At 48.8% G+C, this 25,228-nt stretch overlaps 1 protein-coding gene across 3 annotated transcripts in view; it reads left to right on the forward strand.

The window, feature by feature from the left end:
• Positions 1 to 9,905, forward strand: part of FAM120B (family with sequence similarity 120B) — a 74,001-nt gene extending 64,096 nt beyond the window's left edge. The window contains exons 10-11 of one of the 3 annotated variants that reach the window (XM_049906015.1): positions 3,337 to 3,385; positions 6,430 to 6,541. In XM_049906015.1, coding sequence (XP_049761972.1) covers positions 3,337 to 3,385; positions 6,430 to 6,442 — 62 coding nt within the window. In that variant the 3' untranslated portion in view covers positions 6,443 to 6,541. Of the gene's footprint in view, positions 1 to 3,336; positions 3,386 to 6,382 lie in introns of all 3 variants that reach the window. The other 2 variants (XM_049906024.1, XM_049906005.1) reach the window with 2 other exon arrangements.
• Positions 9,906 to 25,228: the final 15,323 nt, after the last annotated feature.

The following is a 25,228-nucleotide window of genomic DNA, read 5'->3' on the forward strand; positions in this document are numbered from 1 at the left end:
TAGCTCTGGAATTCTGTGAATAATGACACCTCAGGATTAGTAAGAAAGGTGTGAGTGCATTTGTTACTTACAGGATCGTGCCTGATGTGGCCCTATCTTAGATGTTGAGTTGCATCGAACCTGTTTGGTACTCGGATGTGCCTGTGAAACCTCTTGGAGTATGAACAGTTAGCAGGTTCCTTGTACGTCTTTAATTTCCCAGAGGCAGTTGTTGCAGTGGCTTCAGACAGGCTGTGTCTCTGAGTCTCGTTCCACTCCTCACCATGGTCTGACCTCAACAGAGTCCTTTCTTCGGCACCCATTCTCCTAGTCTGGAGGTGATGGGCCAGCATCTCCATGCGTGAAGGCCAGGTGCACATGGTCTTGTGTGCTGTACTTCACGGTTCACATCTTTTAGACTCAGAATGCTTCTAGAGCTGGTCCACAGTGCCTGTCCGCTACAGCATCCGCCACGGCAGATGTGGGATGGTTCTGGTTCACAGCCCTCCCCACCTATGGCAGACACAGAGTGGTTCTGGTTCTGGTCCTGGCCCTCAGCACCTGCCATGACAGACCAGGATGGTTTTGGTCCTGAGCACCTGCCGTGGCAGACTTGGGATGGTTCTGGTTCTGGTCCATAGCACCCCCCATAGCAGACCAAGATGGTTCTGGCTCTGGTCCCCAGTGCCTACCATAGCAGACCAGGGTGGTTCTGGTTCTGGTCCACAGCGCCCACCATGGCAGACCAGCCTGGTTCTGGCTCTGTTCCTCAGCCCCCACCGTGGTAGACACAAGATGGTTCTGGTTCTGTTCCTTAGCCCCTGCCATGGCAGACCAAGATGGTTCTGGTTCTGTTCCTTAGCCCCTGCCATGGCAGACCAAGATGGTTCTGGTTCTGGTCCTCAGTGCCTGCTGTGGCAGACCGAGATGGTTCCGGCTCTGGATCTAGTCCTCAGCGCCCACCGTGGCAAACCAGGATGGTTCTGGTCCTCAGCACCCACCGTGGTAGACCGAGATGGTTCTGGTCCAGGCTAACTGGAGCATCAGCTTTCATTGTGCTTAGCGTGTTCCTCCACACTTACCACACTTGCCCAGGATTTCCTGAAACTCGGTGCATACATCTATAACTGCAGATTATGGCACATCGCATTTCTGACATACATTCTTTTCAGACACCACTTAGGCGTGTGAATAAAAAGCGGCAACCAAGGTTAATTTGCAGTTCTTTAGATCAGAGGGGAGTGAGAATGCCCACGTGGCTATAGCAGAAGTCAGCTGTAGAGAATGAGCATTCAGGACAGTAGCGAGGGGCTTACAGCCTTCTTCTGAGTAGCGCTAAAACGTACATGTTCCAGGCAGTGAGTCCTGGCTAGTGAGTGAAATGGGAGGCAAAGAGCAGTTCAGACATCTGCTTTCTCACCTCATTATCAGGTCATAATTAAGTGAAGGGTTTCTCCATGGCTGCGTGCTAGCAGGGGTAGAGAAACTGTCCTGGGGGAACTGAGAAGTGGAAAACCCAGATCTCCTCCTCTTGCATGCCAAAAAGCTTCAGGCAGAAAGTCATTCTCTTCTCAGTTGTAGGGTCCCCTGCATGACCACTTTAAATATTCTGAACTCTAAGAATGTCTGTCAGACTTGGGAGCAAGACCTAGACAAGTTTGTTTTGCCTCTTCTGTTCCGGTCACCTCGAAGCAATAAAACATGAAAGGCTTCAACAGCTGGAGCTGAAAAGGCTGCCTGACAGGACCTGCTCCATTTGATAAGTAGGTCTTTGAGCTGAAAGGAAGTGTTAAGCAGGTAACCTGAGTCACATGAAGGGTTCCATGTGGGAGTCCAGGTAAACTGAGGCATTAGGGCTGGGTCGGTGTCAACGTGGGAGTTTCAGAATGGAGGTAGGATGTCCTAAGCAAGAAGTGTAGGTCTATTTGCATTTTACGTACGTGGAGGGCCGTTCAGGAGTCCCATGGTGGTGTGCAGACGGGTTTCCAGCCTCGGGTGTTCCTGTGAAGTGCATGGGTTGTGGTCTCTTCAGCTGTGGTGCTGTGGTTGGATTAGCTGTCCTGACTCAGCAGCATGGTCTTGCTGGGCGTTGCCTGCCTTGAGCTACTATTGCCCTGTTTATTGGAGATGCGAAAGTCGTCTAAGTAGAAAGCTGTTGTTACTCAGAACAGTTAACAGGGAGAATTTTTCATGCCAGAAAAAAAATCCGTAATTGCCCAAAAGCTGGAATCCCCAGGCTGATCCTGCCTGGCCAGAGGGGGAGAGTCAGGTGTGGGGGTCCCAGAAGCTGCAGGCCTCCCTGGCCCAGGGTTCCCCTTCAGCCATGTTTTTCTCACTGCTGGCGTAAAGGGGTAGAAGACTCCCTGTGTCCAGGGGAGGTGTGGCCTCACCTGGCCGAGGTAGCAAACCTCAAAGCCTTGGAAGCTTGCAAGGTGCTGCAGGTGACCAGAGCCACCTCCTAAGAACAAAGGGCAGCTAGTGAGAAAGGCTGCTGCCTCCTAGCTGTGGCCTCTGCTCGGCAGCTGGTGAGGATGGATGTGTGAAATTCCACAGTCGGTAGCTACAGTGCCTGTGACGTCCTCAGATTCTCACTCCCCAGGCGGGCGCTAGGAGGGAAGCAGTTGTAAAACCCCTTCTGATGGCCGTGGCATCTGGAGCGCATTTGGCGCCCGCCCGGTTTACACAAATGCCTCCTTTTGCCCACCTTGCACCTCTTCTGGTGGAGGTGTGAGGGCTGGGGGCTGCAGCTTGATGCAGGGGAGGGGCAGGGGCAGGTGGGATGAAGGGCAAGGGGGAGCTTTCAAGGCGCAGCCTTCAAAACGCCAGAGAAAACTAGAACTGGGAAAGCTTTGTAGGGAAGATTTTATTTTCAAAGCGTGGAAAACCATCGCCCTGTTTGCGTGTGGGATGTTCTGTTCTCTACCCACATTCCCCACCCCCAAGAAGGCACAAAGTGGCCAGCTGCACTGTGGTGGAGACACTCTGGGCTCAGCTGAGAGAAGCCACACATGTTGCTGTCTTGCATGCATGTGAAATGCCGGCCTAGGGAGTCAGCGTGAGTCCCTGTGTCCCTGCACCCCTGGTGGTCCCTGGTGTCCAGATGTAGCACAGGAGCTTGGGGCTGTGGAGAGAGCAGCTCTGACCTGAGGGGACATGCCCCGAGTCAGGTACTTCCCGCCTTGATGAAAGAATTAGGGGATAAAATCTTAACGACAGGTGGCCACACTGAAAACAGAATAAAGTTCTGTCCCCAAAGATAGCTCGGCACGTTGCTTTCAGAAGACTTAGGAATGCACAGTGTTTTCCTGTTTGAATATTCAGGGTTTAACGTTGGCTTTTGTTTCTCATCTGGCCCAGGAGGCCAACAATATGAGCATGACCAGTGGACAAGATACTCATCTTCTGGGTAAGTGCTTCCCTTATGCCTTCAGCTTTACCAGAGACCCCACGGAGCCGAGCCGAGTGAGCGTGGTTTCAGGGCTGGTTTGCTCCCGCTAGGAGAGGCGTGAGAAAAAAGCCAGAGTCAGGAGTGGGGAGAGCTCTGGCCCGTCTACCCCTGCGATGTGTGGTGCTTCGCAGATACAGGCTGGTGGTGGTGTTCGTGGAGCACCCCAGCCTTTTCTGGGTTTATTTTGCTAGATGTGCCTTGTTAGAATGTTCCTAAGTGTGAGGAGACTACAAGTATTTTTAGGCTGTTTTTAGAACAAATTTTAACTTGATTAGTTAGACGATAGCCTTGTCATTTGTTAAGATCTAACAAAATGATTTGAGAGAACTGACATCAGCAAGGTAAGTAAAGTTCACTCAATTCCCCAGACTCACTGCCAGCAGAGGAGGGTCAGGAGGACAGCGGTGAGTGGCATCTGCTTTGTGCCACCCTGAGTCCTGGAAAAAGGATCTACAGACAGTGGGAGGGGCAGGCATGCTTCATCCCGGGAACTTCGCATTAGTGGTAGGAGTCTTCCCATAGCCTAGATGCCCTGGGATTAGGTAGAGGAGACGCTGACCTCTCCAGCCTCTTAGATTTAACGGTGGACTTCTGAGTTGTGGTTCTCAGTTTTATGGTAGTGTTATAAGGGAAGTAAAGATGGCTTAAATGTTTCAGTAGGTTTACACTTAGCTGGGACATGTGTACCTGTCTTTTTGTAGCCTCTTATTCTTCCTTAATATTGTAAATAACTTTGTAAACCCAAAGCAGCTGGTTGGTTTAAGGTGGAGAGGAGCTAGAACTAATTCCTGATCTCTTGTCAACAAACTGGCTTTCCAGACTTCCTTAGCTGTAAACCAGAGTGAGAGTATATTTTATATCTCAACCCAGGACACCCATGTGTAGAGCATGTGCGTTGACGTATGAGCGTTCGTGCGTGCGTATGCGTAAGCATGTCTGTGTGGGTGAGCACGTCAGTGGATGAGCGCATCTGTGCGTGTGAGCGTGAGTGTGCGTAAGCATGTGTGTGCGAGCACATGTGGGTGAGCACGTCTGCATGAGCGCATCTGTGTGAGCATGAGCATGTACGTATGCGTGAGTGCATGTGTGCACGTAAGCATGTGTGAGCACGTGTGGGTGAGCGCATGTGTGTGAGTGTGAGCATGTATGTGTGAGTGCGTGTGCGTGCATAAGCATGTCTGAGCACGTGTGGGTGAGTGCATCTGTGTGTGAGCATATACGTATGCCTGAGTGCTTGTGTGTGTGTAAGCATGTCTGTGAGCACGTGTGTGGGTGAGTGCATCTGTGTGTGAGCGTGTATGTATGCGTGAGTGCGTGTGTGTGCGTAAGCATGTCTGTGTAAGCACGTGTGTGGGTGAGCACATCTGCATGAGCACATCTCTGCATGTGTGAGCATGAGTGTGTACGTGTGCATGAGTGCGTGTGTGACTGAAGCAGGTGTTTCCTGGAACCGTCCCGTCCTCACCATGAGTGATACACCCTGGTCTTCTCTGTAGTTAAGAGAGTAAGTGCTGATGCTGATGGCTCTTCAGTGGACTCATCTCCTGGCCTGCTTGGGGTCGGGACAGTTGGAAGAGCACTGCACTGGACACTGAATCTTAAGGGGGCACCAGAGGCCAGCCCACACCCAGGTGAAGGTGAAGGCGACACTTCCTTTGGAGGCAGGGGGCAAGGTCCTGGAGAGCCCGAGAGACCGGAAGTGTTGCTGTGGCCGTTTTGGGGACTGCAGTCTCCCGCACAGGCCCCCTTCCCTCCACATGGATCTTGCATCACTGCCTTCCATGGTCCTGGTTCTCCAGGGTTTCGTGCCTGCCCAATGCCACGTTTCCCAGCATGCTGTTGTCAAAATTCTCCGTGGCCTGGGTGGGAATGCCAGGTGAGGCACAGGGGTAGGAGACACAGACAGCAGCTGTGGGTGTCTGTCTACCCCCAGCACTCTGCTCCCCATGCAGACAGCAGCTCAGCACGTCTCCAGAATTAGCACTATGCCAGGGCCACAGCCGTTGGAGGCATCAGCCGTTGGGGCTGGACAGGCTGTGGGAGTGATGGCTTCACTCAGTGACACAGAGACTAGGGGTCGGGCTGGCAAACCAGCACCCTGCTCGTGGGAAAGGGCAGGCCTTACGCAGGCCAGTGGGGAGGGGCCGCAGGCTCACAGTCACTGGGGCCCAGAGCCTGCCAGGCACGGGCGCAGTGCCTCAAGCACTGGGGTGAGTCAGTACGTGATCGCCCGTGGTGACATTCGCAGGAGATCGGAGTGGAGGCCTGAAACGTGGCCCTAGGTTCTAGTGGTCAGGGGGTTGGTAGTGACAGTGCCCATACTGGAAGGGGGTGCCAGGGGCACATGCTAGAATTGGTCATAACACGGTGAAAAACAGGGTAAAGTTCTTCCAATAAACCTTCAAATTTCCACTATAAATTCACTATGAATGCATTCTCACCCCCCCCACCCCACACTGGCCCCACATAACCCACCCCTCTGCAACCCTGCCTTCCCTCATGCACCAGCCCCCTTACACCTCTGCATCCCGGCCCCTCCCGTGTCCCAGCCCCACCACCACCTAATACACACGCTACCCCCACCCCATGCCCAGCACCCCCCTTACGCTTCCCACACCCCAGTCCTGCCACCACCTGGCCCCACCATCATCTGGCCCCCCATACCCTAGCCCCCCTTACCCCAGTCCCCCCACACCTCCACACCCTGGTACCCCATGCCCCAACCCCCTGCACCCTGGCTCCCCCTCACATCCTGGTCCCCCTCACACCCACCCACCACCTCTGCACCCCAGTGCAAGACCTCCCTGTCAGCAGGAAGGGGAGAGGCTGACTGTAGTCACCTGTCCACAGTCCCAGAGACGTGGGAGTGGTCCCTGCTTGGGTGCCTCACGAGCCTGTTCTGTTCCAGGTGGTCCAGGTGACTCTCGGAGGCCTCACAAGCTTGTTCTGTTCCAGGTGGTCCAGGTGACCTGCAGCGGCCTCACAAGCTTGTTCTGTTCCAGGTGGTCCAGGTGACCAGGATAAGCAGAGCCCTTTGCAGAGGAGAGCACCTTCTGGATATGGAGCTGACGTGGCGTCGGACATCGTGAGCACACGCTATGTGTCACGTGGGGCAGCAGGCAGAGGGACAGCTACAGATGGTGTGAACAGCCGGAACGCCTATGCAGACTCCGTAAATGCAGGCTAGCGCTGCTGTTGCCATAGAGAACACACCGAGACCTTCCCTCCCACCCAGGGCACGTGTCGTTGGACAGTTGTACATGTACAGACCTGTGTCTGGAAATGGAACGTATGCTAAGGGAAGGACAAAGGAGGAAAGTGCTTTGTCTTCTGTGCAGCCCTCCCCTGGTTTGGTGACCGTGACCACTGCCCTTGAGTGCATCACGCGTGTGTAAACACTGCATCACACGTGTTAACAGTGCATTGTGCGTGTCAGCAGTACATTACACATGAATGAATTTTGCGCATGGGCGAATGCTGTTTTCTCGCAAGGCCTCTGGTGAACACGGTCCCCCCCTAAAGTTTGTGGGTGCTCGCATTCACGTCCTCCTTGTTCTGGTGTACTGCTCCATGTTTTGATTCCTTCTAAGAGTCTCACAAAAGATGGCAGTTTGTCATTATTTCAGTTTCCCATGGGTGAGAGGGTGTGAGTGGCGTGATTTCGCTGCCTGCCCTCAGCAGCCAGTCTGGTGCAGACGAGGAATGTGCTTATTCTTCACTCTCGTTGATGGTGGTTCCTTCAGACCTCAGCGCTGTGTGGTGGGCAGCCCGAGGCTTGAGGCCCATGTGGCCCGTGGCCCAGTGTCAGTGCTGGGCCCCTGACATCGCCTGAATGCGTGTACATCTGAGTTGGTTCCTTATGCTTAGAGCTCCTTCGGGATGCCACTTCATCCAAGATGTCCTTTAAACTGAATGAGACCAAAGTTGTAGGCCTCTAGGAGCTGGGAGCTCTCAGGGCCTAGACACTGGGCAGATGGGCAGGGAGGAGGGTAAAGGAGAGGGCAACCCCACAGGGTAGGGACAAGTAGGGGTGAAGAAGGCTGGAACTTCCCCTCTTCCCCCTCCCCCTTTTCCTCTCCCTCTTTCTCTCATGGGCCCTGTAGGCTCGGAAGCTTCCCACCCACCCATCCCCAGGAAGAAAAGTAAGTAGGCATCGCATTTCCTGTCACAGAAAAGTGTGAGGAAGAAGGTGACCCATTTTCGGGGGCCTCTTTTGGCATCAGAGGGGATCCAACCAGAAGCCAATCTGTGCACTAAGGCACTGTGACGTGACTCTGTGGGGAGAGTCAGGGCTCTGAGCAACCGCAGTGGAGAGAGATGGGCATATCCACACATACCCCCTGGGGAGAGCTGGGGCATATCCCCTGTGGTGAGAACCAGGTCATATTCCCCCCGCCGGGGAGAGAAATCAGGGGTGCACCCCCCCCCCGCCCCGCGGTGGGTAGAGGCAGGGCGCACCCCTCCAGAGGAGAGCCACGGTGCATCCCCCCTGCCAGGGGAGAGTCAGGGCACATCCCTCCCCCTCTCTGTGGGTAGAGACAGGGCACATCCCCCTCAAGGGGGAGGCGGCCATGCCACTGGGCAGGGACTTAGACCCGGAGCTGGGACTCCCACACTCCCCTAAAGCAGGAGAGTATCTGGCCCCAGTGAGTTCGCTGCTGTCCTCGTGGGGATGCCCAGTGGTGGGACCTACTCTCTCTCTCACCGCCTCTAAGCTTCCATAGCCTCAAGACTGTCCGGAATGCTGTTGGGACTTATTGATGCATGTTTGCAGTTTCAGTTTTTTTTGCCGTTTTTGCTGGGCCCAGACCAGGATGTCAGAATATAAATTGCGAGTAGCTTTTTTCAAACAAGTTTGTCCCAGACTGTGGTATCTGGAAATAAGTGGGCTTGTGGGGTAACTGTAAATCCACGCGTGATTACATCTCCATACGACGGTCACACATACAGCCGTGCCATCTCGTTAATCAGGTAACCGGGTTTCTGGCATAAATCAGCTGTTACCCAGACAAGTCATACATAATCAGTTCTGTGCCCATAAAAAATGTAAAATATTTTTCTTTATAGTATTTAAGAAACCACTTTGATGTCTTCAACAAAAAATGGAGATGTGTGAGGAGGGGATGTCTGTGCCCTCAAGGGGCTGGGGGGCTCTGCTCCCTCAAGCAGGACAGGGTGGGGTCTGTGCCCTGAGGAGGGATCTTCATGTTGTGGGACACTTACCCTACACAAACGTTCACCAACGGCATATAGACACCCTCCTCCCCCGTCCCAGGGTTTCAAAATAATAGCCTGGGACAGACTGGGGACCACTTGCTGGAGGCTGGGATGGATAAGGGGTGGCTGCCATGGGCAGGCTCTGAGGAGGAAGGGACAGCTGAGGGGTAGATGGAGCTCGAGATTGTAATATGATGGAGGTTAGTTGTGACTCAGCCATCCTCTTCCCAGTGCCCCCACCCCAGCACAAAAATCAAATCATCTTCCCACTTGAGAAGGGAGAGACACCAGTGGTGTGTTGTTTTTATTTTAAAATCAACTTCATTGTGTTATAATTTATATCCTGTAAAGTGGTCAGTTTTAACAAATGTAGATGCCTGTTTAACCTCCAATCAACACAACAGCACTTCTGTGGCCCCAGAACGTTCCCTTGGGCTCTCCAGTCAGTCCTGCCCCAGCTGGCCCAGGCCAGCCCATCTGCACCCTGCTGTCCGTTCTTGGACCCCATGTGGGTAGGGGTCATAACTTTGCTGATCTCAGAGAACCCACCTTGTTTCTGCTGGTTTCCCTGCTGCCTGCTCTCTGCTCCTTGTCTCCTGCCTCTGTGTGCCTTTCCCTGTTCTTCAGATTTATTTTGCTTTTCTAACATAGGCACTTTCCCATGAAGCAAGTAGCATGTTTAAATCAGGAACTGTGAGGAGTTTCGTAAAGTGTTGCTGCCTCAGATACCTGAGACGTTTACTTGGTGCAGGCATTGTTCCCTGGAGCAGTGTTCTCAAGTGTCTGGGTGGTCCTGTACAGTGGTGCGAGCGTGACAGAGGTCACTGTCCTCGAGCCCCGCTGGAGAGCCAAGACACAAGTGGGGTGGTGGTGGTCAGGGCCTCAGTCTCACCGCCCTGGGCCATGAACCTGTTTGTCCAGGAGCGCCACTGGGGCCAGCATGGAGAGCTGTAAGGACTGTAAACAAATCACTTGTCCGTCTGGCCATCCAGGCCAGGCCTCAGGTTTTAGCCTGAGCTGCTCTAGAAGGAGAGTCGTGGAATCACTTGCAGATGATTGCAGGGGTTTGGCCCGGAGCAGTGTTCCTGAAGGCCTTTTCCGCATGTCCCGACAGCGCTAGTGGGGGTGGAGAGGGGATGGATTCTAGCTCCAAAAGAGGTCTGCCCAGCATTGGGGGAGCAGTGGGGCCTGCAGGGTGAGCTGCAGGCACTGCTGAGCTGGGCAGGCCCACACCTGGGCAGGGAACTCAGAGGAGGGGGCATCTGAGAGCGGACCAGCTAACCAGCCAGATTCTGCTCGAGTGGCAGGGGCTGTGTGGAACACCGCCCGCTGGCTGCACCCTCACCACCACCCAGCCAGCCTTCCCGCCGGCCCTTCTGTGAAATGGGTTTCACTGGCCTCAGAAGGCGGGAGCGTCCCTAGAACACTGGGGCAATGGCGTCTTAGCCCTGGCCGTTTCTGCCGGCACAAGAGGCTCCTGGCAGGCGGGGTCCTTGTGCTGGGCGAACTGGAGGTGTTTTAAGTCCACCTCGAGGGGCTCTGAGTACACATCCCAGGTGAAACCAATTATCGCGCCCACCCTGGCCGCGACCAGCCGAGTAAAACTGGCGTGTCCTGAAGGCGGCCTGGTGACCGCCACCCCCGCCCCGCCCATCCGCGATGCCCCTCGCCGCCTCCCACGTGTTTATGGGGGAGACTGACTGCCCTCTGGCCCGCGAGGGGACGTCTGGAATGGGGACATTTCGCGCAGACTCAGCCCTGCGCGGGGGCCGTCCGCTCCGGAGCCAGGTCTGCGCGGCCGCTGATCGCCGCCGCGACAACGCGCCCCAACGGGAAGGAAATGTCGGCGTGTTGTGAGCCAACCCCCTGCCCTCCCTCCATCTGTGCTCGCGTCGGCGCGGGGACAGATGCTGCCTGTTGCTCACTCGCCATCTGTTCCCGGCCAGCCCAGAGTCCCTGTCGCCGTGGCAACGGGCCCGCGGGTGCGCACCATGCGCCCGGCTTCCGCTCCCCGCTCCGGAGTGGGCGCCGCGCCCGCCCTTCCGCGTCCCCGGTGCTCTCTCCACCGCACCCCCCTCCCGCGCCCCCTCTTTCTGGCCCAGCACCCGCACCCCAGCCCACCCGGCCCAGCTCCAGGTGCCTCAGCTGGGCGTCGAGCCTACGGCTTTGAGAGCGGCATAGAGCCTTAGTCCGTCGTTCTGTCTACCCAGCGCGGCCTCGAGGACAAGCCTTCCACTGCCACCGGCCGGCTGGCCCGCGAGATCTGAGGATGGGCGGGCGCCGGCAGATCACCAGCTGGCCGGGCGGCTCCGGGCGGGGAACATCTGTGCCCCCGTGCTGTTCCGCAGAGCTGGGCGGCTGGGAACAAACGGGTCATTATTAACAAGCAGCGGCTGCCCGGCGGCCTGGGAGCGTGCGCTGCGGCCCCGCACCAGGAGGCCCCTGGGCGGCAGAGGCAGCTCTGGGTTTTGATTTGGATCACCGAGGGAGCTTCTCCCGGCGTACAGAGCCCCAAACCACCGCTTCTTGGCGGGAGACCTTGACAAACTGTGGAGCTGTGGGGCGAGGCCCTGCAGCCCAGTGTCGAGGGTAGGTCTGGGTCCTGTGTCTCCGGCTATTTGCTAGTGTTCACCTTCCTGTGCCAACGTGTCCTGCAGGGATGGCGCATGTGTTCTATGCCAGGGCACACGCTGGGTGCTAGCGACACCAGGGTGCCCTCACACCCTCCGGATGCTCACAGCCCGGCCACTTCAGGGGCAGAGCGAGGGTCCACCAGAGGGCCGAGCATGTTTTATTGCTACCCGCCAGGGAGAAATGCGCTTGGCTGTCCCAAAGGTGCTGAGTGGGCTGGGCCAGGGGCGCCCACTGCAGCCTCTACCAGAGGCTCCTGCGGGGCCCTCCTTGTGACCGCCCTCTGGCAGGCAGCTCAGTGAGCCATGCAGAAGGCGCAGGTGACGTCCCTCCATTCCACAAGCCCGCTGGAATGACTCTATGCCGACACACTCGATCAGGGAAATGGAACTGGACACGTGATCCCGGATACAACAGCCAGTCAAGCTGAACATGGGAGCTGGGGTACCTGAGCCAGCAACTCAGTCCTGGACACAGGAATCAGACATGGAAGCTGAACACGAACGCTGGGACATGAAAGACAGACTCAAGTAGTACTCGAGAGCCAGGACACCCGAGCTGGGACACGGGAGGCAGCCTCCTGAGCAAAACCTGGTGGCTGCTAAGCATGTCTGCCTGCTGCAGGCCAGCAGGCACCCAGGATAGACAAGGTGCCCCCAACCCTGGGCTACACCCCTTGTCTGGTGTGGGTGCGACAGCCCACCCTCAGCATTTTACTGAATGTGCTTTTAAAGTTAGTTTGTGGTCCTGTGATGTTAGAGTGATCTCCTTGACACTGAGGTCCAGGGATCCTTGCTGAGACCCAGCCCCCTACCTTCAGCCCACACGACTTCTCAGAGCTTCCTATCTGGCCTGGTACCCCACTGGAGTGCATTTTGGCTCCTTTCCCACCCACCCCCCAAAATTGCCTAGTTCCCCCCTCCACCCCAGGGCTTTCCCCCTCCTTGGTGGTCTCCCCCCAGCCACCTCTATACCCTCCAGACCCCCCACAGCCCTTTCCCCAGCCCCCCTCCCCCATGCACTGCTGAGCCCCACAGCCATTTCCCCAGGCCCCCTCCCTCATGCACTGCTGACCTCACACAGCATTTTCTCCAGCCCCCCATGCACCGCTGACCCCCACCCCCACAGCCGATTCCCTGGCCTACCCCCCCCCCCATGCACTGCTGAGGTCAATTGTCCAAGACTTTCAAGGATGCATGCCTCCTTATGGTCGAGAATGCCAACCTCCTCACAAACAGGGCCTCTGTTGCTTATTAAGTTACATTTTCCTATGTCTTTCTTCACTGCAACTGATGAGGATAAAATTGTGTTGACTTAGTCACCTAGTGCTGCTATAAGAGAAATACCACAAGTGGGCGGCTTTAACAAACAAAGTTGTTTTCTCAGAGTTTTGGAGACTAGAAGTCCGAGTTCAGGGTGTTGGCTTTAGGTGAAGAAGGCTTGCTTTCTATCTCTGTCAGCTCTAGAGGAAGGTCTTTGTCTCTTCAAAGCCTCCGCTTCTCGGTCATCTTCATATGGCTTGGCATATCTCTTCCCGGACTCTACTTCCTAGCTTGCCTGTTTAATCCCTTTATACCTCAAAAGAGGTTAACTCAAGATACACCCTACTTTAATCCTGTCTCATTAACATAACAAAGGCAATCCATTCCCAAATGGGATTATAACCACAGGCATAGAGGCTAGGATTTACAACACCTATTTAAAAAAAAAACAAACCCAGTGCCATCGAGTCGATTCGGACTCATAGCGACCCTATAGACAGAGTGGAACTGCCCCATAGAGTTTCCAAGGAGCGCCTGGTGGGTTCAAACTGCCAACCCTTTGATTAGCAGCTATAGCACTTAACCACTCACCACTACGCCACCAGGGTTTCCACACCTATTTTGGGGGGACACAATTCAATCCATAGCAGGTGTCATTTAAATGCAGTTAAAATCTGGCCTCAAACAACTCCAAACTAACCAACAAACGTGTTCAGCACCAATGGATTTAAAGGCAAGTCAACTTGACATTTTAGCCAAAGCAATACTCCTACTGTCAGACTTCATTGTCTGAAGATCTCATTTATCTTCTAATTTCCGACCTCTTCCCATGAAAAATCCATTTCCATCCAAGTCTTTGGGCAGAGTGGGAGACCTCAGTTCTCAGCCGAACCATTTTCACCTCTGTCTTGACATCTGTCCCTACAGCCGCTCCACACACAGACATAGAAGGAGCACTTCCAAGAGCTTTGGCGAAGCACACATAGTATTGGCACCATTTCTGGAATGTGTTTTCCACTGTTTTGGAGGTGCTGGTTCATTGAATTTAGACAAAAGAAATTGGAAGTACAAAAATGGAAAAGCAAAAGAAAAAATGGTAATCACTTATAGATTATTTCATTCTGTATATGGAAAACCCGGAGAAGCAACTGAAAGAAAAAAAAATTTTACAAAATATAAGAGAATTTGTCAAGGTGTAAAATTAGGTATAAAATTAGAATATAGAAACACAAAGCTTTCTTGTATAGGAATAAGAACCGTTAGGAAATATGATAGAAGACCTCATCATAGCATCAAAATAGATTAAATATCTAGGGATACAGTTAGGAAGAATTATGAAAGCTATGTGAAGAAAACTTTACAGTGTCTCCAAAGAACACACACTTATACATGTGCACACGTGTACACACTTGTGCAAGCACACACATACGCATGTGTGCACATACACAAGTGCGTACTCTTGCATCCGTATACATGCACAAATGTATGCTCACATACACTCAAGCCACATGTGCACACACATTTACAAACACACACGTGCACACACACATACAGGCTTGAGTGGATGGACAAGCCTGCCATGTGCTTGGATCAGACTCAGTGTCCTAAAGATCCAATGTTTGCAAATTTCTTCTGTACATTTAGTGCAATCCCAGTTGAAATGTGCCTTAGCCATCTAGTGCTGCTGTAACAGAAATACCACAAGTGGATGGCTTTAACAAACAAAAGTTTATTCTTTCATAGTCTAGTAGGATAGAAGCCCAAATTCAGGGTTCTAGCTCTAGGGGAAGGCTTTCTCTCTATGTCGGTTCTGGAGCCAGGTCCTTGTCATCAATCTTCCCCTAGTATAAGAGCTTTTTTGAGCAGCAATCCCAGGTCCAAAGAACATGCTTTGCTACCAGAGCTGCTTTCTTGGTGGTATGAGGTCCCCATTTCTCCTTGTTCGCTTCTCTCTTTCATATCTCAAAAGAGATTGACTTTTGATTCAACCTAATCTTGTAGATTGAGTCCTCCCTCATTAACATAACTGCCTCTAATCCTGCCTCATTAACATTGTAGAGGTAGGATTTACAACACACAGGAAAATCACATCAGATGACAAAATGGTGGACAATCACACAATACTGGGAATCACGGCTTAGCCAAGTTGACACACATATTTGGGGGCACAATTCAATCCATAACAAAATGCTAACTTTTTTTTCTAACCAGACCAGCTAAATCTAAATTTGTATGAAAAAAAATAAACAAGACTAGACAGGGCAAACCTAAAAGATAAAACAAACAATAAAGAGACTAGTCCTATCAGATATTAAAATGTACTATAAAATTATATTTAAAGCTATATGCTATTGGCAAGGGAATAACTGGAAAGTCTGGAAATAGACCCCCCCAAAATACATGCTAACTTATTGTACCTTGCAAACATTTAAATCATTTGGGAAAACACAATTTTTCTGTAACAGTTTTACAATAAGTGAGCAGTCAACTTGAGAAACTATACTTCACTAAAATAAATTCCAGATGGGTCAGGGATTTAAATGCCAAAAAGAAAGAAGTGTGCTAGAAGAACCTCTGGGAGAGATGCTTCATTATATTGAGTATGGAGACCTCAGTATGACACAAAACTCAAGAGCCATACTAATATTAATCCCCCATGTGTCTGTCAGTTTGTCATACTGTGGGGGCTTGCGTGTTGCTGTGATGCTGGAAGCTATGCCACCAGTATTCAGATACCAGCAGGAGGACAAGTTTCAGCTGAGCTTCCAGACTAAGACAGACTAGGACGAAGGACCCGGCAGTCTACTTCTGAAAAGCGTTAGCCAGTGAAGACCTTATGAATAGCAGTGGAACATTGTCTGATATAGTGCTGGAAGATGAGCCCCCCAGGTTGGAAGGCACTCAAAAGATGACTGGGGAAGAGCTACCTCCTCAAAGTAGAGTCAACCTTAATGACGTGGGTAGAGTAGAGCTTTTGGGACCTTCATTCGCTGATGTAGCATAACTCAAAATGAGAAGAAACGGCTGCAAACATCCATTAATAATCGGAACCTGGATTGTATGAAGTATGAATCTAGGAAAATTGGAAGTCATCAAAAATGAAATGGAACACATAAACATCAATATCCTAGGCATTAGTGACCTGAAATGGACTGGTATTGGCCATTTTAAATCAGACAATCATGTAGTCTACTATGCTGAAGAGGAATGGTGTTGCATTCATTGTCAAAAAGAACGTTTCAAGATCTTTCCTGAAGTACAATGCTGTCAGTAATCAGAAAATACCCATACGCCTACAAGGAAGACCAGTTAATATGACTATTATTCAAATATATGCACCAACCACTAGAGCCGAAGATGAAGAAATAGAATATTTCTTCTTTCACCGACATAAACGGCAACTGTACACATAGACCTCGCCAGATGGAACACACAGAAATCAAATTGACTACATCTGTGGAAAGAGACAATGGAAAAGCTCGATATCATCAGTCAGAACAAGGCCAGGGGCCGACTGTGGAACAGACCATCAACTGCTCATATGCAAGTTCAAGCTGAAACTGAAGAAAATCAGAGCAAGTCCATGAGAGCCAAAATATGACCTTGAGTACATCCCACCTGAATTTAGAGACCATCTGAAGGATAGATTTGATGCACCGAACACTAGTGACCAAAGACCAGATGTGTTGTGGAATGACGTCAAGGACATCATACATGAAGAGAGCAATAAGTCATTGAAAAGACAGGAAAGAAAGAAAAGACCAAGATGGATGTCAGAGGAGACTCTGAAACTTGCTCTTGAGCGTCGAGCAGCTAAAGCAAAAGGAAGAATTGATGAAGTAAAAGAACTGAACAGAAGATTTCAAAAGGCGTCTTGAGAAGACAAAGTAAAGTATTATAATGACATGGACATGGAAAACCAAAAGGAAAGAACACGCTCAGTGTTTCTCAAACTGAAAGAACTGAAGAAAAAATTCAAGCCTCAAGTTGCAATAGTGAAGGATTCCATGGGGAAAATATTAAATGAAGCAGGAAGCATCAAAAGAAGATGGAAGGAATACACAGAGCCATTATACCAAAAAGAATTAGTCGATGTTCAATCATTTCAAGAGGTGGCATAAGATCAGGAACCGATGGTACTGAAGGAAGAAATCCAAGCTGCTCTGAAGGCATTGGTGAAAAACAAGGCTCCAGGAATTGATTGAATATCAATTGAGATGTTTCAACAAACAGATGCAGCGCTGGAGATGCTCACTCGTCTATGCCAAGAAATACGGAAGACAGCTTCCTGTCCAACTGACTGAAAGAGATCCATATTTATACCTATTCCCAAGAAAGGTGATCCAACCGAATGTGGAAATTATAGAACAATATCATTAATATCACACTCAAGCAAAATTTTGCTGAAGATCATGCAAAAACGGCTGCAGCAGTATATCAACAGGGAACTGCCAGAAATTCGAGGGAAGGAAATTCTGCCATATCCATCAAAATTGTTGATGCCCATAGCACTTGGCCTACCAATTCTATTTCTGTGAGTTTATCTGCAGACACAATCATGGACCCAGGCTCTAGTCACCCTAGATGTTCCAGCTGGCCCAGGAGCAGCTGCTGCCCAGAACAGGCCCCACTGTGGGTAGATTCTCCGTTCTCCGGCTACAGCCTGGGCACAGGGTCAGTGCGTGCGAATGCATGCATGTGTGCGTGCATGTGTGTGAGTGTGCATATGAATGTGAGTGCATGCGTGTGTGAGTGCATATCAGTGTGTGCATGTGAGTGTTGCACGTGTGTGTGTGCATGCATGTGAGTGGGTATGAATGTATGTGAGCATAAGCATACGTGTGTGGTTGTATGCAAGTACATGTGAGTGTGTACAAGTGTGCACTGTGTGAGTGTGCACACATGTATGCACGTGTTTGTGAGTCTGTGTGCAAGTAGGGTTTTCCCCTCACCTTTCTTTTCTTCAGTTCCAGACTGCTCCTGCTCATATGGTTGGAGGGACAGCAATGGCGGGGCAGCAGAACAGAGGGTGCCCTGTGGCTCTGCATCCCATCTGCCCCTCCAGGGCACAGAGGAAACAGGCCAGAGAAAGGATTAGACCTCATGCCCCTATTAAAGGACCAGCGCTCAGTCCAAGAGACCAGGCAAAGGCTGAGAAGACCTCCTGCTCCCTCCCACTTCACCCTCCAGAATTTTCAGAAGCTGAGAGCCTGGGTCTCCAGCAGTGTGTCTTTTCCAGAGGCTGGAGCTGCTGGCCCACCCACTGTGGTCTGTCAAGGCCACCTGCCTTTGGTTCTGACTGGCCCAGCTCCCTGCTCTGAGCCTGGGGAGCTTCTGTTTGCTGAAGATAGGCAGCTTGGAGGGAAGGGCAAGAAGGAACCACTCCACATCTGAGTTGAGCCCCCAGAGTAAGGCCCCAGCACCCAGTACTTGATGCTGCTTTCTGTGAACCTTGTCATGGGGAAGAAATCCCTCCCCAGTCACCCCGCTGGGGATAAGGAGGCCCAGCCAGCCTGTTGGGTCTGGGGCCCCAGGGAGCAGGGCAGGAGGCTGATCTGGGGGCTCTCCAGCTCTCCCAAACCAGAGGTAGGTGGGCCCTGTGGGCCTGACCCTCATGCCACCCCATCTGCTGACAGCTGAGAGTAACTTCCCCCATCTGGAGCGGCCCCCGTTCAGGGTGCCAGATTTAGTAAAACAGAACAACAAACAGGATTAAAATTTAAATTCAGATAAACAAAAAAAAATTTTCAGTGTGAGTATACCCCATGCGTTATTTAGGACATGTTGTGTTGTTGTGTGCCCTGGAGTTGATTCTGACTCGTAGCAACCCTGGAGGGTAGAACTGTCCCATAGGGTTTTCCAGGCTGTGATCCCACTGGAGCAGATCACAGGTCTTTGTCCGGCAGAGCCGCTAGGCCAGTTTGAACCACTGACAGTAACGGAGCTGAGCCTTGGGGGTTGCTGGGCAGTGAGGTGAGCAAGGTTCTCCTGCGCTGTGCAGAATCCTGATGGTGTGTCCTCTGTGAAGCTGGGCAGATTCTCAGAGGCCCTCCACTTGACCAGGCCCTGTGTCTCGGCCTCTTTGAATCCAAAACATGAATGAGCAACTCTCCAGCCTATTTTCATTTCTTGATTTTTTTTTTAAATGCCTGATATGTGCTAAGCGCCTTACATGCTTTTTCATCTATTAATTTACATAACTCTCGTAACAGCCCTATTGTTTTTAGGTGCCATCGAGTCAGTTCTGACCCATAGAGACCCTAAGTACAACAGAACGAAACACTACCCAGTCTGGGGCCATCCTTACAATTGTTGTTATGCTTGAGCCCATTGGATCAAACACAACAGCCCTATTGTTTTTACTGTTAGATGTCATCAAGCTGAATCTGACTCATAGTGACCCTATACACAACAGAACAAAACACTGCCTCGTCCTGCACCATCCTCACAATTGTTGCTATGCTTGAGCACATTAACTGTGTCAATCCATCTTGCTGAGGGTCTTCCTCTTTTTCCCTGACCCTGCACTTTACCAAGCATAATGTCCTTCTCCAGGGACTGATCCCTCCTGATAACATGTCCAAACCATGTGAGAGAGACGTAGTCTCGCTATCCTTGCTTCTAAGGAGCATTCTGGCTGTCCTTATCCCAAGACAGATTTGTTCCTTTGGCAGTCCATGGTATATCCAATATTCATCACTAACGCCACAATTCAAAGGTGTCAATTCTTCTTCAGTCTTCTTTATTCATTGTCCAGCTTTCACGTGCATATGAGGTGACTGAAAACACCATGGCTTGGGTCAGGCGCACCTTAGTCCTCAAGGTGACATCTTTCCTTTTCAACACTTTAAAGAGGTCTTTTGCAGCAGATTTACCCAATGCAATCCATCTTTTGATTTCTTGACTGCTGCTTCTATGGGTGTTGATGGTGCATCCAAGTAAAATAAAATCCTTGGCAACCTCAATCTTTTCTCCATTTATCATGATGTTGCTTATTGGTCCACTTGTGAGGATTTTTGTTTTACTTTGAGGTGTAATCCATACTGAAGGCTGTGGTCTTTGATCTTCATCAGTAAGTGTTTCAAGTCCTCTTCACTTTCAGCAAGCAAGGTTGTGTCATCTGCATATCACAGGTCATTAATGAGTCTTCCTCCAATTCTGATGCCAGCGTTCTTCTTCTTATAGTCCATCTTCTCAGATTATTTGCTCAGTTTACGGATTGAATAAGTATGGTGAAAGAATACAACCTTGATACACACATTTCTTGACTTTAAACCACCTAGTATCTCCTTGTTCTGTCTGAACAACTGCCTCTTGGTCTGAGTACAGGTGCCTCATGAGCACAATTGAGTGTTCTGGAATTCCCATCCTTTACAATATTATCCATAATTTGTTACGATCCACACAGTAGAATGCCTTTGCATAGTCAATAAAACACAGTTAAACACCTTTCTGGTATTCTCTGCTTTCGGCCAAGATCCATCAGACATCAGCAATGATATCCCTGGTTCCACATCTTCTTCTGAATCTGGCTTGAATTTCTGGCAGTTCCCTTCCAATGTACTGCTATAAACATTTTTAATAATCTTCAGGAAAATTTTACTTGCTTGTAGTATTAATGATATTGTTCGATAATTTCCACATTCGGTTGGATCACCTTTCTTGGGAATAGGCATAAATATGGATCTCTTCCAGTTAGTTGGTCAGTTCTTCCAAATTTCTTGGAATAGACAAGTGATCACCTCCAAGTGTTGGATCTGTTTGTGGAAACATTTCAATTGGTATTCTGTCAGTTCCTGGAGCTTTGTTTTTCGCCAATGCCTTCAGTGCAGCTTGCACCACTTCCTTCAATACCATCAGTTCTTGATCATATATTACCTCCTGAAATGGTCGAACATTGACCAGTTCTTTTTGGTACAGTGACTCTGTATTCCTTCCATCTTCTTTTTATCCTTCTTGTGTCATTTAATATTTTCTTGGTAGAATCTTTCAACATTGTAACTCAAGGTTTGAATCTTTTCTCCAGTTCTTTCAACTTGAGAAATGCAGAGTGTGTTCTTGCCTTTTGATTTTCTAACTCCAGATCATTGCACATTTCATTATAATACTTTACTCTTTCTTCTTGAGCCACCCTTTGAAATCTTCTGTTCAGCTCTTTCATGTCATCATTCCGTCTTTTCACTCTAGCTATTCTAGGTTCAAGAGCAAGTTTCAGAGTCTCTTCTGATATCCACTTCGGCCTTTTCTTTCTTTCCTGTCTTTTTAATGATTTCTTGCTTTATTCATGTATCATGTCCTTGATATCATCCCATGACTCATCGGGTTTTCAGTTGTTAGTGTTCAATTTGTCAAATCTATTGTTGAGATGGTCTCCAAATTCAGGTGGAATATAATCAAGGTCATATTTTGGCTCTGGTAGACTTGTTTTAATTTTCTTTGGCTTAAATTTACATAGGAGCAATTGATGGTCTGTTGCACAGTCAGACCCTGGCCTTGTTCTAGCTGATGGTATTGAGCTTTTCCACAAATGCAGTAGATTTGATTCCTGTGTATTCTCTCTGCTGAGGTCCACATATGTAGCTGCTATTTACATTGTTGAAAAACAGTATTTACGATGAAGAAGTCTTGGTTTTCCAAAATTCTATCATGCTGTCTCCCACATCGTTTCTATCCCCAAGGCCATATTTTCCAGCTACAGATCCTTCTTCTTTGTTTCCAGCTCACACATTCCAATCGCCAGTAGTTATCAATGCATCTCGATTTCTTGTTTCATTAATTTCAGACTGTAGACATTGGTTAAAATCTTCAATTTCTTTATCTATGGCATTAGTGGTTCGTGTGTAAATTTGAATAGTAGTCATATTAACTGGTATTCCTTGTAGGCATATGTATATTATCACTGACAGTGTTGTGCTTCAGTATATATCTTGAAATGTTCTTTTCGATGATGACTACAATACCATCCCTCTTCAGTTTGTCATTCCTGGCATAGTAGACCATGTATAATTGATTCAAAATGGCTAATACCAGTCCATTTCAGCTCATTAATGGTGATTGGAATGGGAAAGTTGGAAACAAAGAAGAAGGATCAGAAGTTGGAAAATATGGACTTGTTGATAGAAATGAAGCTGGCTATCCCATGATGGAGTTTTGTAAGACCAACGTCTTCTTCATTGCAAATACCTTTTTTCACCAACATAAACGGTGACTAGACATGTGGGCCTCAACACTTGGAATACACAGGAATCATATCAACTACATCTGTGGAAAGAGACAATGGAAAAGCTCAATATCATTACTCAGAACAAGGCCAGGGGCCAAGTGCAGAGCAGACCATCAATTGCTCATCTGCAAGCTCAAGTTGAAACAGAAGAAAATTTGAACAAGTCCACAAGAGCCAAAGTATGATCTTGAGCCACCTGAATTTAGAGACCATCTCAAGAATAGATTTGAGGTGTGGAACACTAACGACCGAAGAACAGATGAGTTGTGGAATGACATCAAGGACATCATGCATGTAGAAAGCAAGAGGTCATTTAAAATACACGAAAGAAATAAAAACCTAAATGGGTGTCAGAAGAGACTCTGAAACTTGCTCTTGAACATCAAGTAGCTAAAGCAAAAGGAAGGAATGATGAAATAAAAGAGATGAACAGAAGATTTCAAAGGATGGCTCAAGAAAACAAAGTAAAGTATTATAACTGCATGTTCAAAGACCTGGAGATAGAAAACCAAAAGAGAAGAACACACTTGGCATTTCTTAAGCTGGAAGAAAAAACTCAGGCCTCAAGTTGCAATAGTGAAGGATTCTATGGGGAAAATATTAAACGATACAGGAAGCATCAAAAGAAGATGGAAGGAATACACAGAGTCACTACACCAAAAAGAATTGGTTGACATTCAACCACTTCAGGAGGAAGCATATGATCAGGAAAAGATGGTATTGAAGGAAGAAGTCCAAGCTGCATTGAAGGCATTGGTGAAAAACAAGGCACCTGGAATTGATGGAATACCAACTGAGAAGTTTCAACAAACAGATGCAGGACTGAAACTGCTCACTCATCTATGCCAAGAAAATTGGAAGACAGCTACCTGGCCAACTGACTGGAGGAGATCCATATTTATGCTCATTCCCAAGAAAGGTGATCCGACAGAATGTGGCAATTATCGAAGAATATCATTAATATCACAAGCAAGTAAAATTTTTCTGAAGATTATTAAAAAATGTTTATAGCAGTACATCGGAAGGGATTCAGCTGGATTCAGAAGTACATCAGAAGAGATTCAGGCCAGATTCAGAAGAAGATGTGGAACCAGGGATATCACTGCTGATGTCAGACACATCATGGCTGAAAGCAGACAATACCAGAAATATGTTTACCTGTGTTTTATTCACTATGCAAAGGCATTCTATCTACTGTGTGAACCATAGCAAATTACAGATAACATTTTGAAGAATGGGAATTACAGATCACTTAATTGTGCTCCTGAGGAACCTGTACATAGATCAGAAGGCAGTCATTTGAACAGAACAAGGGGATACTGCATGGTGTAAAGTCAGGAAAGGTATGCATCAGGGTTGTATCCTTTCACCATACCTATTCAATCTGTATGCTGAGCAAATAATCAGAGAGCTGGACTATATGAAGAAGAAGAAGGCATCAGGATTGGGGATGACTCATTAACAAACTGCATTATGCAGATGACACGTCCTTGATTGCTGAAAGTGAAGAGTCACTTCAGACAACCACACCGATTTTGCCCCTGATATGTGTCCAGCTTTATTTTCAAGATTCCCCAACGTGTGCCCCTGTTCTCCTCAAGACCCAAAAATATAAAATGTTCCTTCTGTCACTGGCCCCTGGCCACTTTCCTTGCCCAGAATGTCCTTCTACCTATCCTTTCTCTCAGCCCTGTTTGGAAACTGGGTTTTTTGTTGTTAACGAGTTCATGCTGGAGTACCATGGGTCCTAAATCTAATCCCTTCTTAGTTATAAAAACAGGAGTTCAGATACAGAGACATGCACGGGGAGAAGAGAAACACAGACAGTTTGTCTAAAAGGATTGCCAACTTCTGTTGTTGTTGTTAGGTGCCGTCGGGTCAGTTCCAACTCATAGCGACCCAGTGCACAACAGAACGAAACACTGCCTGGTCCTGAGCCATCCTTACAATCGTTATGCTTGAGTTCATCGTTGCAGCCACTGTGTCAGTCCACCTCCTTGAGGGTCTCCTCTTTTCCACTGACCCTGTACTCTGCTAAGCATGATGTCCTTCTGCAGGGACTGATTCCTCCTGACAACATGTCTGAAATATGTGAGACACAGTCTCGCCATCCTTTCTTCTAAGGAGCATTCTGGTTGTACTTCTTCTAAGACAGATTTATTTGTTCTTTCGGCAGTCCATGGTATATTCAATATTCTTCACCAACACAATTCAAAGGCATCAATTCTTCTTTGGTCTACCTTATTCATTGTCCAGCTTTCACATGCGTATAATGCGATTGAAAATACCATGGCTTGGGTCAGGCACACCTTAGTCTTCAAGGTGACATCTCCTGTCTTCAACACTTTGAAGAGGTCCTTTGCAGCAGATTTACCCAATGCAATGCATCTTTTGATTTCTTGACTGCTGCTTCCATGGCTGTTGATTGCAGATCCAAGTAAAATGAAATCCTTGACAACTTCTATCTTTTTTCTGTTTATCATTATGTTGCTCATTGGTCCAGTTGTGAGGATTTTTGTTTTCTTTATGTTGAGGTGTAATCCATACTGAAGGCTGTGATCTTTGGTCTTCATTAGTAAGTGTTTCAAGTCCTCTTCATTTTCAGCAAGCAAGGTTGTGTCATCTGCATAACACAGGTTGTTAATGAGTGTTCCTCCAATCCTGATGCCCCGTTCTTCTTCATATAGTCCAGCTTCTCCGATTATTTGCTCAGCATACAGATTGAATAGCTATGGTGAAAGAATACAACCCTGGCACACACCTTTCCTAACTTTAAAGCAATCAGTGTCCCCTTGTTCTGTCCGAACAACTGCCTCTTGATCTATGTAAAGGTTCCTCATGAACACAATGAAGTGTTCTGGAATTACCATTCTTCGCAATGTTATCCATAATTTGTTATGATCCATACACTCGAATGCCTTTGCATACTGAAAAAAAAACACAGGTAAACATCCTTCTGGTATTCTCTGCTTTCAGCCAGGATCCATCTGACATCAGCAATGATATCCCTGTTTCCACATCCTCTTCTGAAATCACTCTGAATTTCTGGCAGTTCCCTGTTGATGTACTGCTGCAGCTGTTTTTGAATGATCTTCAGCAAAGTTTTGCTTGCATGTGATATTAATGATATTGTTCTATAATTTCCACATTCGGTTGGATCATCTTTCTTGGGAATAGGCATAAATATGGATCTCTTTCAGTCAGTTGGACAGGAAGCTGTCTTCCGTATTTCTTGGCATAGACGAGTGAGCATCTCCAGCGCTGCATCTGTTTGTTGAAACATCTCAATTGATATTCAATCAATTCCTGGAGCCTTGTTTTTCACCAATGCCTTCAGAGCAGCTTGGATTTCTTCCTTCAGTACCATCGGTTCCTGATCTTATGCCACCTCTTGAAATGATTGAACATCGACTCACAGAAATAGAATTGGTAGGCCAAGTGCTATGGGCATCAACAATTTTGATGGAT

This window comes from Elephas maximus, chromosome 1 (assembly GCF_024166365.1).
Source record: "Elephas maximus indicus isolate mEleMax1 chromosome 1, mEleMax1 primary haplotype, whole genome shotgun sequence".
NCBI lineage: Eukaryota > Metazoa > Chordata > Mammalia > Proboscidea > Elephantidae > Elephas > Elephas maximus.